The sequence below is a fragment of the Heterocephalus glaber genome, unplaced genomic scaffold, assembly GCF_053883595.1.
Source record: "Heterocephalus glaber isolate CG9 unplaced genomic scaffold, H.glaber_assembly_v1.0 deba00001497, whole genome shotgun sequence".
Classification (NCBI taxonomy): Eukaryota; Metazoa; Chordata; class Mammalia; order Rodentia; family Bathyergidae; genus Heterocephalus; species Heterocephalus glaber.
In genome coordinates, this window is record NW_028258320.1 from 17,170,406 (window position 1) to 17,187,962 (window position 17,557).

Consider the following 17,557-nt stretch of genomic DNA (forward strand, 5'->3'; position numbering starts at 1 on the left):
TGCTGGGCACGGTCCATCTGCAACAAGAATCGTTTTCAGGGAGGAAGCAATTTAGTGGGTATGATGAGAATGGTGGGTAAATGCAGAGACCCTAGAGCCAGAGAATCCCTGGCTCAAATCCTAGCTCTGCCATCCTCAAATCATGTAATCGTGGGCAGTTATTTAGCATTCCTGTGCTCTGGAACTACAACAGCATCTCTCTTGTGGAGATGCTCTGAGAAAGTAATGTTCCTAGGGTAACTACAGTGGTCCCAACCATGCAGCAAGGTAAGGCCACATGAGTACATTTGCTGCCATCATTGTCATTGTCACTGTTTAAATATGCCTGGGAATGTCAACGGCTCAGGAAGGGAGAAGTGGGCTCAGGGCTGGGAGCCACATTCTGGAACCATGGGCAGGTTTGTTCCTAACTCCTGGCTTTGCTGTGACCCGGATTTGACCTAATCAGTAAATGGCATGGTATCCCCAAGGGAGGAAAACACCAGTGGCTGAGCATCCTAAGGGAAAAATCTGGTAAAGGGTGATTTTAAAAGGTGAAAAAGAACCTGTGCAGATAAAAGGTGGGGCGGAAATATACCCAGCTGTTAGGGAGTTGTTTCTGGGTGGCAAAACCATACGCAATTTCCCTCTCCTTAAACTTGTAGGTGCTATCTAACTTTTCTATGATGTCCTTATCTCAAAAGGAAAGCTCATTCTGCCCAGAAAGTCTGCCTACAATAACCAGGCAATAATTATACAACACTCTTTCCTCTAAAACAGCTTAAAATGAGGAAGCAAACTGTTTAGGTTTTGTCACTGTGACAAAATACTTGAGATAATCAACTTAAAAACAGAAAAGGTTTAGTTTGGCTCACTTTCAGAGGCTTCGGCCCACGGTCACTTGGCTCCATTTTAGTGGCGGCCTGTGGTGACACAGAACATCACGGTGTAGCAGAGAGGAAAAGAGGAAGAAAGGAGGGGGCAAGGCCACGCGCCGGCGACCTCACTACCTTTCTCCAGGTCCCACCTCCTAGGAGTTCCGTGCCTCCCGACGGGACCACAGACTGGGACCAAGCAAGCCCCTACTTAGCACACGGGGTTCTGAGGGACACCTCAGACCCGAGCTAAAGCACAAACACATTGCCAGCCCCCCTTTCTGTCACCTGACTTTCCTGTCCATAGTGTAGACGCTGCACTGAGGAGCTGGACACCCAGGGCTCCATCTTGGATTACACAAGCCCTCTAAGCCTCAGTTTCCACCTCCAGACCCAAAGGGTTGGGAGGATGAAGGGAAACAAGGACTGAGACTGCTGCTCAGGGGACCCGGCCCACAGCGGGGTGGGAGCCTCCTCCTTCCCTTCTGTCCTTGGTCAGGCTTTCCTGGTCCCCGTGGCCTGACCCCAGCGTCACTGTCAAACGCAGCATTTCCAGAAGGCTACTGCAGTGGTCGGTCCTCATGCCTCGATGCTCATTAAAATCACCCAAGGGATTTGCAGAAGCTCTGCCACCTGGGCCTCACCCCAGAGAGCATCTTCCTGGGCTGAATGTGAACTGGACCCTCGAGATCACACACGATCTGCACCTGGGGGCTGTCTCGGGCTGTCTCAGGCTGTAGCTGTCCCCACCCCCGCCCTGCAGGGTGCACCTCCTCAGTGAGTGAAGAATAATGTGCCACAGCTGTCTCGAGCACAGGGAGGGGCTGCAGGGTGAGCGGCTGTAATCTGCAGGTGGCCAATGGCAAGTCAATAATGACACTGCCACCCAAGTGCTAAGTTTGTGATGCAGAGGGAGGAAAATCGGTAATACCTCTCTGCTGATGTTTTCGATGATCATGGTGATGAAGGTGGTAATTAACTCTGTCCTGGAGCACCAGCTAGAACTAAGTGGGTTAGGTCTTCAAAAGCTGGTTTGTTGGTAAAGGAGGGGTGATCACTTTCTAGTTCTACCCCTGTCCCCTCCCCACAGAGGCAGGTCCTGGGACAGAGGCAGGGTGGGCTCATAACCTGCAGGTGCTCAGAGGCGTGCTTCCATGCACACTCACCCTGGAGCCCAGCCAGTGTCAGGACAGACTTTTCAGGGCCCACAGCCACCCCACTTTCCATTCCCCAGTGTCCAAGAGCCTCGTGGCTCAGAAGTTCCCTCCTCCACCCCGATCACCACCACAGCCCACCATGCTCGACCGGGCACTCTCCCTGGCCCTCTCCTTGGCCCTAAGTCCTGGCAGCAGTTGTGGCTTCAGGACAAGGAGATAGGAAGCAGCCTTCGAGCGCCAGGAGGCAGGGTGGCTGCCAGCCCTGAGCTGGGGAGTGGCTCCCTGCACAGAGGCCTTACACTCTGAACCCCATCTCAGATGCCAGCCAGCAGCCGGTGGGGCAGCACCAGGGAGAAGTACAGCCAGCCTGAGAGTGAGCCCAGGAGTCTCTGTCCCAGCCAGGCCTCCCCAGTGACCCAGCCCTACAGCAGCCTGGCCCAGATGTGAGCTGCCTTGGCTGTATATAAGCCTCGCGTCTGCTACAGGAGATCATGCATGTAATTCTCTATCACTGAGTCCCACACATACTCAGGTGTGCAGTGACAGATGAGAGATTCAGTGGTGGCCGAGGAGAAGGTTCCTAAATAGAGCAGGTGAGAACAAGAGAATGGAGAGGTGTGGCCCCAGCCCGAGCCCTTGTGCCACCCAGCTCTCGCCCCACAGGGTCCCTGACAGCACACTGGCCCTCCAGGCGTCGGGGGCTCCTCTGCACAGGGAGGGGGAGCAGACGCAGTGCTGTCGGGTCTTGCCCAGGGACCCACCACTCACATGTGTGCCTGACTTCCACAACTCTGACACCTGCCCACAGGCGCCCTTGTTGTTAGCAACACAAGTGTGAATACCAAGACCCACTCTCTGCACAGGGTCACAGGGATCTCTGTCTCTCCCTGCAATACCACTCATTCACTCATTCACCCATTCATGCATGCATTCATTCATTCATTCATCAGAGTGACTGAGCCACCCCAGGTCTATGTGCCGGGGACATGCTCAAATATTCCTCCTCGTATGAAGCTACCATCCTACTGAGGGTAAGACAGGCAACAGGTAAACAGAACCGCAGAACCTCAGCATCCCAAATGGAAACACCCATGCAAGAAATGAAGCAGAGCAGAGAGAGAGCCGGAAGATGACATTTTAAGTACAGAAGTCTGGGCGGATGGTACTGCCAGACATCTTTTTTTTGGTACTGGGGATCGAACTCGGGTCCTTGAGCTTGCGCAGTAGGCGGCGAAACCACTGAGCTAAATCCCCGGCCCTGAATGGTACTAAGAGGTGATATTTGAGCAAAGGCCAGAGGACGCTAAGGAGCAGGACCTGGGGAGGGCATTGGGGAGGCCCAGGAGCAGGAACAATGACCCAGGCCCAGCCAGCTTCTCACCAAGTACCACCCTGTGTCATGGGATGGGGATGTTAAAGGATTGTGCTGGCTGCCACTGGTTAACAGGCTACGAGGCAAGGGCACCCAGTGAGAGAGGCCATCACACCTCCAGCACTTGTTACTCCTTTCCCATCCTTGTTTCCCCTTTACAGGGGCTAGCAGTAAAATTCCCTGTTCTACACCTGGAACCATGCATGTTCCCAGGGCCTCCACACCTTTGCCCCTGCTGTGGGCTCCCCCAGAATGCCTTTTCAGCACACCTCAGATGTCACCCCATCATTATCCCTTTTTCAGTGCCCTCAGGGGCTCTTAGCACTTGCTGGGCCCCTAACCAGATATCTCTGCTTGTCCCTCTTCCAGACTAGCTTCTCACACTAGCTACCCACTTTGTTATGGAACCACCTTAAACAGCCACCTTTGGGGCTAGGCCTTCCAACTGTTCCCTTGGAAATGTGGACCTTGGGAGAGATCTGTTTTCCTCAAGTGTAGCTGTGGGTCAAGGGATGGCACGTTTCACCCACAGTGTCCCCACCCAGGGACTTTGGTGGCGATGTCTCCAACGCCCTCAGCCAGCAGGCTGCAAGGTTGGAGAAGCTGAGGCCGATGTGGGGGTGGCTTGGGCCAGGGTTTGCACTGGGACTAACCATGCTTGACAGATGCCCTTACCTCCAGCCCTTTCTCCAAAGTCAGCCAGGTCACTGAAAGCAGATCAGACTTGGGGGCAACAGCAGTCCTTTGTCCCTCTCATAGTTTGAAAATGGATAAACAGGAGCCCTGGTAACTTGAGTCTGAGAAATACCAGAAGGTTCCGTTTGAGTTTCAAATCCCACTAACTAGGCCATTAACATCCACGCTTTCTTAGTTGACCACCGAAGTTTTAGAGAAGACAATGGTATGATGAAGTTGAGCAGCCCACCCTACAGTAGAAGCCTCAGAAACACCTGCCTCAACCTCCTACCCTGCAGGTCCTGGGGCTCCCAGGATGGATCCCAAGGGTCACCTGATTTCATCATTCATCATGCTGAAGCTGTTCCCATGGCAACCATCTCATGAGACATCTTGTGGTTTGCAGGTTTGAGTCACTGCTTACAGATACTTGGTCCTCTTCTTTGGACTCATGACAGGTCACTGGGCTGGCAGGAGAAGTGTGGACCATGATGGGACATTCACTGCTGCTCTGCGACCATGGGTGAGTCCCTTTCCTCCCCTGAGCTCAGCTACCTCTGCTGGAAATGAAGAAGGGTGTAGAGGCCCCCAGACCCTCTTTAGCTACAGCTGTCCCCAATCAGGTCAAGGTCAGGGTGGAGGGTGGGGACCATGCTGAGCTGAGGCTCACCACTGGGGGTGTTCAAATCAGAGCCTGCCAAAATCTCCCAAGTGTGCGGCCGGCAGCTCCTAGGCTGTCAAGGACAAGGCAGTGTGTGAGCCCCATTGCCAAGGGTTCTGTTTTGAGGGCTTTGCAGGCGGGGCAAGGCCCACACGCTGGGAATGGAACGCTGGGCCCACAGATGGTTTGAGAACTTTCCACAGCAGAGCCTGGGGAACTCAGAAATTCCGTGGGCGCTCACTGAGAGCCCACCCAGGCTGGGCCTCTTGGCACCCCCACCCGAGGCCAGGATGCAGATGGGAGGGCAAACACAGCCCCTCCACACTCACCAGCCCGCCACAGAACAGCCCCAGGCCACCCTCCCTCCAGCTACGGCCTGAAGACAGTGCCGAGGAAGAAAAATAAAACCAGCCCTTGCTGGAAGGGAAGGCTGCTCTGCTCCATAGCAGCAATAGTGAGGTGATGTCTAGCTTTTATTCCATATCGTAAATAAGTTATTAATCCAGGGCAGACATCAAGGCATGGCTGAGGGGGAACAAGGGAGGCAGGATTGCAAGACCAGACTGCCTTAAGGATGGGAAAACCACCAGCACCCAAGCCCCGGGCTCCAGTGAGTCAGACGTCCAGGCAGGTCAGCCCTCTGGGAAGCAAGAGGAAGCCCCGGAGTGGCTGCCAGGGGGCTGCAGGCTGACCTACTGTTTCTCCTCTGCAGCTTCCTGATTCAGTCCAAAATCTGAGCAGTGATAATAGTACATGCCACCATTCTTTGTCCCAGCCACTGTGGCAGCCGTTTAAGTGTGTGATTTCTAATTACCAAAACCACCCACCTTACAGATGCAGAAACTGAGGCTCTGAGAGATCAAGTTGTTTGCCAAGTTCAACATGGAAGAATACTATTTGCAAAGATGGCCACAACCATCCCTCCTGTCCCTGAGTGCAGCCTCCCTGCAATGGCAGTTGGCTGTTCTACCTCTCAAGAGGCAGAGTCCATGTCCTCAACCTGGGAAACTTTCTCCTCTGGCCTTGTGGCTTGTTTTACCAACAGGATGCCCAGAAGCAATACCATGCAACTCTCAAGGCTGGGCCTTAATTTGTGCAGCTTCTGGCTTCTATCTCCTGGAACACTGCCCTGAGATGCTGAGAAGGAGCCAGTCTGCTACTGCAGGAGGAGAAGGAGGCCACAGAGGAAGGAACTGAGGCCACCTGCCAACACCCAGCCCCACACTGGCATAGGAGTGAGCCAGCTGGGACCCTTAATGCTGCGGCCACAGGAGAGAGCCAAGGGGCAACCAGGAGGGGGGCCACCAGTCAGTCTACAACGTGAGGAGGAAAGACAGTGTTGGTGTTTTGTGCTCCTCCATTTCAGGCAGCTTTGTTACACAGCAGCAGATACCTGACAACTGCTCAGTTTCCCCGACACTGCCTGCTCCCAGGAAAATCTGTGCTGTCCCCTCCAGGGATCTGGCTGGAATCAAGGCACCTCCGTGCTAGCCCCTGCTCTGCCTATAGCCCTCAGGACCTCGTCCCCACAGGCAAGAGGCAGGCCACTTTCCAGGTCACCTGGTGGGGGGGGCAGATCACGGGAAGTTTCCTTTCCCTGCAGAGTCTGATTTTTGTTCACATACTTTTGTTCGCAAGCTGAAATTCCAGAAAGGGACCTGTGTTTCTCTGGGAACTGGGTCATCTAAGTAGCAAACATGATAAACCAGCTCACACCCTTGAAGCACGTATGAGCCCTGGGAAACAGAGACTGGGAAGAGGGAGTGCTGAGGGCAGGGACACAGATGGGCTTCCCTCAAACACCTACTCGGCCCACAGGGTGGTTGACTGGAAACCACACTAAGGATTCCAGGCTGGGACAACCTGCCACCGCTCACCTGCAGTCCTGCCACATTGCAGGAGGGCAAATGGTAGCACTCATGACATACCTATCACAACTGGCCTGGGGGGGAGATCAATGATTTGCCTTAGACAGGAGGTCAGAAGTGCTGCCCCTCCCTGTCTAACTGAGGCCAAAAGAGCCGATGGCAGCTAATGTCACCTCTGATCTCAAGCCTGCACGTCCCCTCACCCAGGTGATCCTCCCAGCATCTGCTGAGAGCTGGCTCTGTGGTGGCCCCAGGCTGGAGTTGGAGGGACACACAAGAGTGATCATGCTCAGACCCTCCCCTCCAGGAACCGGTGGGAACATTCACAGCAAGAGCACCATCTTGGCAAGGAGCAAGCTGCAGCATGACAAAAACAACAGGCCTGGGGGAGGCTGTGGCCAGTATGTGGCTGTGGCTGTGGCTCTGCCCACCTAGCTGAGGGCCCAGAACTCCTCTGGGTGGCAGTCAGGCAAATGGGGATTCTTCTATCTTCTATCTGCCACCAGCCTCAGACCCATTGAACTCAACCAACAAAGCCACACCATATCATAGCCACAGCTGAAGTATCCTGAGTGTGCTGCATGGAACCCTTCAAACACTGACAATTCTATAAAATGATGACCATTATGATCCTCACTTTCCAGGTAAGGAAACTGGGGCACAGACAGGCTAGGGAGCTGCCCACAGTCACACAGCATGCACAGGACAGAGGTGGGATTTCAACCCAGGTGGGCTGGTTGCAGGGGTCACTGCTCATCGCTGGCACATACTGCCTTCCCTGCTGTGGCCTGAATGTGCCCGCCAAAACTCCTATGGTCAAACCTAATCCCCAGTATGATCATACCAGCAGAAGAGCCTTTAGGTAGTGATTAAGTTGTGAAGTGGCACCTTCATGAGTGGGATTCAAGACATTATAAACAGGCTGGAGGGAACTAGCTCAGCCCTTTTGCCCCTCCTTCCCTTCCATCTCTTCTGCCATAGGAGGACAGAGCATTTGTCCCCTCCAGGGGACACAACAACAAAGACCATCTTGGAAGCAGAAAGCAGCCCTCCCCAGACATCAGAGGTGCTAAAACCTTGATCTTGAATTTTGCAGCCTCCAAGACTGAGAAATAAATTTCTATTGTTTATAAGTTACCCGATCTAAGGTATTTTGCTATAGAAGCACAAAAGGACTACGATACTCACTGACAACCCAAGGCCTCTAGCAAACAGCCCTGTTGTGTTTGGCTCATACACTCACTTAAAAATTAGAAGACTTTAGTTTTTAAATCCCTATTTCTGATTTCTCCTAAAAATACTCAAAGCTCTTGCAATACCAGACCAGCCCCAGAGACAACAGGTCCTCTCCCATGCTCCACAGCCCCAGCTCCTCCCACTGTCACCCAGGCCTCTGCTCTTTCTCCTGTCACCCATCTATTCCTGCAGACATCTGAAACATCTGCCTCCTGTCCTTCCACCCCAGGGGCCCATCCTTGTCCTCTACCACAAATTTAAGACAGTCTCTGGAGCCAGAGATTTAGCTTAGTGGTGCCACCACCTGCCTCAAAAGGTCCTGAGTTCGATTCCTGGTACCAAAAAAAAAAAAAAGTCTGTTTTCCTGGAACTGAGGTTTGCAACAGGAGCTGCATCAAGTGAGGGAAAGGGAAGACACCAGGGAGGCGTGCATGGCATGAGCAAAGGAGGGGGCTGGGAAGTGAGGCGGAAGTGGACCAAGTGGAGTAGGGTTAGGAGGGAATATGGAAAGCTGAGGACGCCAACCAGGCTAGAGAGGCAGGTCAGCAAGGCAGAAGGCTGCCCCAACAAGGGGTCAAACAAAAGGCTCCAGTGCCCCTGTCCCCAGGCTCTCCTTCACAGACAGGTGAGGGCAGTGGCCAGCAGGTCCAGATGTAAGGGGTCAGGCCAGCTGGGGGTCCAGGAGGGGCCCAGTCACAGTGGCAAGGCCAGGCCTGTACATGTCACATTCCCAGGGCAGGGGCAGAATGGAGGACAGACCCTGAGGCTTCCCGAGGGGCCTCCAGGACATCCTACTCCCTCAGCCAGCAAGGAAAAGCCCCTGGGGTGAGGACAGGTGTTTAGCACCAGGACGCCAATAAGCCACAGGCAAACCAGCCCGCCCCCCCGCCCCCCCCCACCCCGTTGCACCAGCACTTCCACGGAAAGATGAATGTCATCTCACCCAAACACCAAGGTGGCTTTTGCTTAAAACCTCCTGTGGCTCCCCATGGCCCAGGCTCCGTGGTGAGGTGGGGATTTTCCAAATTACATTTCCACAGTTCCCTGGCTCCGTGGAAAGCTGAGAAGACTTGCCATTTCCCAAATCTTGTGAAGCCACAGGATTTCTTTCCCTGCATGGGGCCTAAAATTGCTCTTCCGTGGCTTTAAAAACTCATACACATCCTTGAAAACCTGGCCCAAATGACCCCTCTCCTAGGAAGCCTTCTTCCTTCTCAGTGCTCACCTCTAGGCCACCTACAGGGTGTATCCTGCTCCTATGCACTACCATGCATGACTGGAGCAACCCGAGGTCTACACAGCTTTGTACCACCTGGTGTGTGTCAGCCTCCTCTTTAAACTGTGGGCTCCCTGAACCCAGAAGCAGAGGACCCGGGACCCTGGCCCTGAGCAGGGGCCACGATTGTTAGAGGAATACCCCACTGGCATCTCTCAGCACCTCACTATGCCAAAAGGTGCCTGGGGTTGTTACAGAGCAGTGGTCACGTGCACACTCCGCACCCTGAGGAAGCACCGCTCAGCCCCTTCTGCATGGAACCGTGCTGCGGTGGAGGCAGAGGTCAGGGGAGGGAGGCTAGGCCAAGCTCGGAACCAGTGGAGGGCCCAGGACTCAGATTTGTGTCAGATACCACTGATGGGCTATGTATGTCTGCAATATAAGGGACTCAACCAATATTATAGTAGTATTTATCATTATTCATTATTATGGCAAATTACTAAGTAACAAATGCAACCATTCATGATTTCTGGAATAATCCCCATTTCTCAAGGGCCCACCATAAAACCAGATACTTTACAGGATCTTACTGGACCCTGTGAACACCCCTATAGACGGTTACTCCACTCCCCTCCTCCCAGATGAGGAACCTACACCCAGAGACATTTGGAAACTTACTCAGGGTCACTTAGCCGGTCTGCACCAGAGTTGAGGAGCTCCGCATTTCCCACACCCTAGAGGTCTGGATGGGCTTCTCCTAACGACTACTAGCAACGGCTGTCTGGCGTCTGGCCCAGCCCTTTTCAGAACAGCTTCACTGCGACACAGTTCGCACCCGCTCCAATTCTCCGCTTAAAGTCTGCCCTATGCTGGTTTCCCACACATGCACAGTTGTGCAGCCATCACTATAACCAGGTTTACAGCCTTTGCTCCAATGCAGTGCCATTTTCAAGACAAAAGGACTGCAGCTCAGAGGGCTCCTGGGACTTGGTCAGTGGTCAGAGGCAAGGCTGGGATTTGCCTTCCCCAACCTCTTCCTGCCGTCTGCCAGGGACTAGTAAGAGTAACCCGTCAAAAATGCAGGGTCTGCAGAGAGTGGAAAACGGAACCAGATGTGACAAATCTTACACGTGTGGCAGCTTCTGCGCCAGGCCCTGACTCACAGAAGCACTGAAGGCAAAGGAGGAGCCCAGCGCAGCCAAGCCCCCCTCAGCCCAGCACCACACGTCACAAAAAGGACATCAAGGCCCAGGACCCAGGAAGGCAGAGATGACTGGCCTTCACCTCCTTGGAGGGAAAGCCCTACGGGAGGCTGGTGGCCAGGGCCTTGCATAGACGCAGTGAGTCCTCAGCCCCATGGAGAAGTGGGGACCCCACTCTGCTGATCCTGTATCCCACAACCCTTGCGGGATTCACGAAGAACTGGTCCCACCCAGGCCTCCATCCAGATTCCTTCCAGGTGCAGAGCATTAGTGGCTTTGAAGAGTGTCCCACTGAGAAGTCACTGCTGCCTCCCGGACACATTTCCAGTCCGAGACCCTTGGGTGTGACAGTCCCAAGCCAGCTGCTCCTGGCACCAGAGAAAACACCGTGTAGGCGGGACAGAGGACCCCAGGACCAACATACCCCTTATTTCCTGCCCCAAACATCCTCCACACTGGCCAGGTCAGTTGTGCTATCTGCTGGCCAGAGGCCTGGCACTTGCATTCCTGCTTATGATGTTTGAACAGTCTTGAGCCAGTCCCACCTCCTCAGGGAAGCCTGTCCGGCTCTGGCACTGGAGCTTATTTTTGAATTGAAGCTTATTTCTGAAGCCAGGCCCTGTAAACCTACAACTGGCTCCTTCCCTGGTTGGTACCAGGCCCTAGCTCCATGCCAGGCCTGGGCTGGACTGGGCAACAAGGTCACAGAAGAGCCAGACCAGTCACTGAGCACCTTCCTCATAGCCCAACAAACCTTCAGTTACAAGACTCTCTGAAGACTCCAATCCAACTCCCCTCGGGCCCCTACCCCCACCCCATGTGGACAGACTTGCTGCCTTTTTTCCTATCCCCAACTCTGGCCAGAAGTGCGATGTCTAACAGGGCCCCTCAGGCCTAATTTGCAACTGGAACCTACAATGGGGACAGTGACCTTGATACTCTGCACTCCTTCTGCCACCCCACAGAGCAGCTGACTGGGCACCTGGGACAGACCCTGGACACTGCAGTTAATTCCCATCTAACGCGGGGATGTTAGACACTCAGACACCTTATCTTATTGGTGTTACTGTCATCTTCCTATGATTTCCCAGCAGACCTTGCCCATGGCCAGTGCTCAGTGCATACTTTTTTAAGTAACTTTGGAATGAATGACACTGGTATTTGAGATCCTTGAGGAAATGGGGTTAAAATCTAGAGACCACATAAGAGTAGAGTTAAACCTTATCATCAGAAATGCTGCAGCATGGCTTCTGAGTCCAAAGGTGAGCTCCTCTGGGTGACATGCAATGGCCCCTTGCCCTCTCACGACGCAGGGCACTTCCTGGCTGGGCTAGGAGTGAGGAAACCTTGCCTGGAGAGGCCTCTGGGCAGGCCTCAGACAGTGTGCTGAGTGTCCCAGGGGACAGGCAGCCAGAGAGTGCCACCCTGGCCTGGAGGGGGAGGGCATCTGGACCCTGGACTTCAGAACTGTCCTCTGGAGACAGCTGAGGACCCTAGTAGTGCCCTGGTGCTGAGCAGTGGCCCAACCTGAGGTTTATTACAGTGAAGTCCATTTTTGTCCCTAGCCAAGAGCTGGGGAACTCACAAGCTTGTCCAGGAGCCTCAGTTCTATGCAGGATGCAGAACAACACTCCGGAGGCCCATTGACAGACAGCCGCTAAGACCTGACCCAGCTGCAGCACATGCCACCCAGAATCCACTCCCATCTTCCAGGGACCCTCGAGGCCACACAGCTCATGAGAATAAGAGAGGCCACCAAAAGTCAGCAACATCATCCCAGGCATGCCTGGCCACAGGGCCTCCAAACAGCCCCACCTCCGCCATCACCAGCCCCAGCAACTACAGCATAACTTGTCACCCAGGGCACTGCACAATGCAGCCACAGGATCATGGCTCATAGGCCCCCGGGTCAGGGTCGTTTATGGAAACTACCTGCTCCCTGCAGCATCTACAGGTAGCAGTCAGTCAACTTGTCGAGACTGCTGACCGGTTCAATGACAAGGGAAGTTTCAGGGACGTTTTAATGGTGATGGTCCCCCATGCACACCTTCTTTGAGAGCCCCAGCATACACTGATTTAGCATCTCCCCCATGCCTCACCTAGGAGGGCAGCCAGGGAAATGGAGGAAGAGTTCATCATGCCACTGAGCTGAGTCTCAGTTTGCACCAGCATTTTCCGACTGTCCATCTGCACAGACACTGCATCCCTGATGATTCCTTACATCACTTGGGATTTTCAACCAAAACTTGGGGGCACAGCACGGCTCTAGCCAGAGAACTGCAGGGCCAGGAGAGGCAGGCAGTAAGCCTTCCCTGGAGTCCAGGCAAGGTCTGAGACTTCTCTCCCTGAATCTGCAGGTTGGGTTCCTCAAAGTCTGTGTATGGAAACCTTGCCACAGATCACCTGGAGGGTCTAGTGGATGATGCACATGCTAGGACCTTCCTCGGAGAGACAGCTTCTGAGAGGGTTCCTGGGTGATTCTAGTGAACACTCCATTTTGAGGGCCAGACACTGCCTAAACCACAGCTCTCAGTGGTGGCCCTACTGCTTACAGCGGCATAAAAACTTGAAGAAAGTTAAAAAAAATTAATCTTTTTATAGATAAAGGCAAGATATCCACACAGTATATCAAGATAGCATGGGTATTAGTGTGCCTGGGGTTGGCATACATGATACACTATGGGGAGTATAATCATGGGGGAGGGTGACGGGGGGAAACAGTGTGTAGCATGGTTTCTCAGGGGGCTGATATTGAAAAAGGCTGAGAAGCATGGGCCACCATGATATGTGACAGGAAGATACCCATAAGGCTAGGAAGATGGGGAAGAACGCTCTCAGCATTCCCCCTTCCTCCCTGTCCAAGTCCCACTATCACAAACCTAAAGGGTACAGAGAGAAAAGAAGCTCCCTCGTGGGACCTATCGGCTCATGCCTGATGTCACTACCAAAGTAGACTGTGGGAAGAGCCTCCCCACAGGCCCTGAGCAGCCATCCAAGCTCTCAAAGGGAGCAGCAGGGGAAGTGAGAGTCAGCACCTGCTGACAGTGAGACAGATGCCATTCACAGCTGCCTGGTCTGCAACAGGGAGCCAACCCTCCAAGGCCTCTCAAGGCCTGGGAGGACAGTGAGGGTCCTAGGAGAGAGGGCTTTGTGAGGCAGACAGGGGAGAGTGGGCTGACTTTGGGAGGAAAGACAGGTAAAAGATGAATAAGAGGAAGGACGTAAGGTGACAACAGCAGTAACAATATCAGCAGCTAACACTGGCTGAGCCTGGATCACACACCAGTCATCCCCAAGCACCGCTAGTGAGGTGGGTCACAGAGTATGACCAGTCTGTCGGCTCCGTGAGGCCAGGGACCATGTCTGCCTCAGGGACTCCCATGTCTTCCACATCCAGAACAGCAAGTGTGTGCACAATGATTGAGTCCCCACTTTATGGATAAGGGTTAACTTACCCAAATCATTATGGCCAGCAAGTGGCACAGCCATAATTTGACACCCAGTTGTCAAAACTCCAGAGCCTGCCTTCCTCAGCCTTGAGTTTGTCACATCCCAGCCAAGTAGCTCGCAGTCTGGATGTCTCTGGACAGTGAGGGGACGTGAAAGATAAAGGTGCCAACCCAACTCAGCCACTTCACATCTGGCAGGGTGTGAGCCTGGTGGCCAGAGAGGGCATGTGGTGCCCTCTGAAGGCAGCACAGCCCCCAGCTGGGCCCACACTCACACTGTGCCTATAGGAATCCCAAGCCCAGGGGAACTAAGGGAAACCACGTGAACCAGGGGCTGGGGGTGGGTGGTCACAGCTCAACAAGAGTGAGAGTTAAGTAGTGTCCCTTACCAATCCATCACAGTTGCTGATGGCAACAGCGGCCCCTGGCATTCCTGTGACACCTCCAGTGTATACACACTCCTGCTGCAAGGGATGCCGCAACAGCTCCTGAAAATCCTCCTGCCACTCCACTGAGGCTCCTGGCACCACCAGCCTCCGGTTGGGCCGAAGGCGCAAATGCAGCTCCTTCCCAAAAACGGTCACATTGAAGTAGAGGAAGTAACGCTGTGCCTCACCAGGTGGCAAAGTCCCTCTGTCTGGGCTCAGAGGGCTGCGAGCCACCCGGAGGTGCCTGGAGTGCAGTGGTGGGATGGGTGTCCTGTCCACTACCACACTCCCTGCAGATGCTTCCGCTGAACCAGACACTACATGGGAGAGGAAGCGTCCCTGAAAATCTGTGCTGCAGGGCACGGTCACAGCATAGTCACTGAGCTTTCCAGAGAGGCGCGGCTCTGTTGGAGGGAAACAAAAAAGTCACTTTAATGTGCAGAGGTAAGGGGACATTGGAAATCCCAAAGGGCAGGCAGGGAAGGCCAACCCTGAGTATCCTCTTATGGACCACTTAGTCCAAGTTCATCCATTTTCCACTCTTTGCTTCCTGAGCTCCTAGATTTCTACATTTGGAAAAATGATGATCGGGTACTTTGCAGACATAAATCACTCCCTGTTGCCTGCCCTCAGGTCCTTTTCTAATTTAGCAGAAGGAAACAAATGATGCCAAACAGAATCCTATCACTCTAGCAACAGGCCCTCCAACCTTGGGCACTGCCTAGGAAAGGACTGAATTCTCCGAAATCCCCCAGGGCACAAGAGGGAAAGCCAGATCTGCCCAAACTCCCCAGTGAGCTGAAGTCACCAGCCGAGCCTAGGGCAGGGCCCTCCTCACCAAGCTCCCAAGCATGCAGCTGGCAAAACAAACACACCTAGAAACCCCGGGGATGGCAGGATGATGTCAAGGGGAAAGGTGGGGCTGGAGAGGAGAGGGAGGGAATAGTGGTTCTCTTTTCCAAGGTTAGAAAGAGAACTTTTTTAAGCAGCACGGTGGCTGCTGAGATCTTTGCATGGCCCAGCCCCAAGTAGGATAAATTTAGATTTTCAAAAATAAAAGGAGACACAGGGGTGACCTGCCCACTTGGGCTGAATTAAGTGTGAGGTCATGGCCCATGCTTCAGGCCACATGCCAATGGCCCCATCCTCACTGCTCTCTGTGTGCCCAGCCGGGCCAGGCCGAAATGACAGCTCCCTGGCTGCCAGGCCTGGTGATTCATGGATGTAAGTCTGGGAGGAATTTTCATTTCCACTCAGCAGCATCTGTCACCTACCCAATTCACAGAGCTGATAAAACAGAAAACGATGTGTCCTGAAAAGCTCCCAGGCCCAAGGCAGTTACACCGGCCGGGCGATGTTCCTGTCTAGCCTCACCTATAACAGCAGAGGACCCCAAGACTGCTACAAGAGGGATCCCACTCTGGCACATGAACCCCGCTGGGAAATGGCCAGAACCTCCTGTCCATGCTCAAAGCCATCAGGGAAGCCCAGGCTGGAAGGTGAGGGGAGTAGGGGAGTATCTTCCTCCGCCTGAGATGCTGGGGGCGGGGACGACAACAAAGCCCTGAGGGCGTTTCTGAGCAGACGCGTGAGTGCACCCAGGGGTCCGCCTTGGGAGGCAGTCACATGCCCGCCGGCTTCTGTGTGTGACCACGGGACACACAAGTGCACACACTCCCATACGTATGAACACAGGCTGCAGGCTGAGCCGACACTGAACGAGAAAGAGTCAGGGGAGAAAGAGACAGAGGAACACGGAGGGACAGATAATACAGCCCCCAAGAAGAGACTGAAATGCACAGATCCCCTCCTGGGTTCTCTCTACCCCCAATGACAGGGAGGGAAAGGAATCACAGGCAAGCAGAGACAGCAGCTCGGACCCCAACCGAGCGCATCTCCTCCCACCGGCTTGAACTTTGCCCAGGTGGATCGGGGGCCCTAAAACCACCCTGACCACGTGCACCTCGGACCCCACGAGTCCCCGCGCGCCCGACCCGCACGCACCTGGGGTCTGGCTGCCCGCGGCGGCGCACAGCGCACAGGGCAGCAGGTAGGACAGCAGCGCGCGGAGCGGGGCCATGTGGCCGCGGGGACGCGGGCCGGGCAGGCTCGAGTGCCGAGCCACGAACAAGGCTGGGGCGCACCCCGGGCCGCCCGAGCACCGCCGGCCTCCGCTCCTCCCCGTTGCAGCCCCTCGCACTGCGCCGAGCCGCTGCCTGCACCGCTGGCTCCAAGCGCCCGAAGCTCCGACGCGCCAAAGCCCGCGGGGCCAGCTGCCGGCCGGTCCGCCCGCGCCGTGACGCTCAGGACGCGGCAGGCGCTGAGCGAGGGGGCGGCGGGGCGGTCCAGGGGTGGGCACACCGGGCGGGGCGGGGCGGGGCGGGGGGGCGCCGCGCACTCGGGGCGGGGGCGGGACCGGGAGCGAGGCGCTTGAGGCCGGGATCGGAAGTGCCACGCGGAGCCGAGCAGGGGCTCTTTGCGCGCGGCGATCATCCCTTCAGAAGCAGCGGCTCTCCCGAGGGAAGGCCCGATCCGCTTTCCAAGGCTGCTGGGTCTGTCTCTTGGCCGCGGGGCCAGCTCTCTGTTACCGGTTCAGAGCCGGCGCTGAGGGAGCGTCCCACTGCATTGGAAGTTGGTGAGCCCCCAGAAGGAATCTCCCTCTTCCTCTCCTAGTGGTCTTGATGCCCCGCTAACCACTGGCTGCTTAGATCTATCCATTTTGCAGACTCCAGCTCCCTGGTTCCCAGTGTACCAGCTGCACCGGCACACCTCGTGCACCGGCACCTGTACACTGGCTGTCCGGTCCCCTGGCCAAGAGGAGGGCTAGCGTGGAAAGGACGGAGCCCCAGCTCTGCAGACACACAGCCTTGATTGACAGCCGAGCCCCGAGCCTCAGTTTCCTCACCAGAGACGTGAGTGTTGACTTTAGCACATATTGTGTGCAAACAAATGACAAGTGCCTCCATCTCCGCCTCTGGCACCAGTAACCCCTGCTGGGGCCCACAGTGGAGAAGAAGACTAAGAGCCTGAGAGAGAGTGGATGCCTGATGCTGAGAACAGTTCAGTGCTCAGGGCCAACAGCCCAATAGAAAATCCTCGCTCTGGCTCTACTCTGTAAATGTGTGCCTAATAATTCACAAAAAGAAAAGAAATAGAAAAACAATACTTTGCCTTGTAAGCGCAAGGACCCGAGTTCAATCCCTGGTACCAAAAAAAAAAATTAAAAAACAAAAACAAAAACAATACTTCAAGCAATCCAAAGGTGGGAACTGAAGAAAAAAAGCTTTGTTTGTTTGAATAATCATCTTCCAAATGATGCTGAGGTTTTGAAAGGCCTGCTCATTTGTACAGCAGATAAGCAACATCGGGGCGTCCAGTTATTTGGAAATGACACCATCAAACTGATCTATATTAAGTGCAGGAAGAATAGAGTTCCTCT

The 17,557-nt window shown here is 54.6% G+C and overlaps 1 protein-coding gene across 1 annotated transcript in view; it reads right to left on the reverse strand.

Annotated features, from left to right (window-relative positions):
• The window catches only part of Adamts14 (ADAM metallopeptidase with thrombospondin type 1 motif 14), an 80,042-nt gene extending 63,700 nt beyond the window's left edge, over positions 1–16,342 (reverse strand). The window contains 2 exon segments of the mRNA XM_004846214.4: positions 14,080–14,522; positions 16,123–16,342. Coding sequence (XP_004846271.3) covers positions 14,080–14,522; positions 16,123–16,198 — 519 coding nt within the window. The 5' untranslated portion in view covers positions 16,199–16,342.
• Between the last annotated feature and the right edge of the window lie 1,215 nt (positions 16,343–17,557).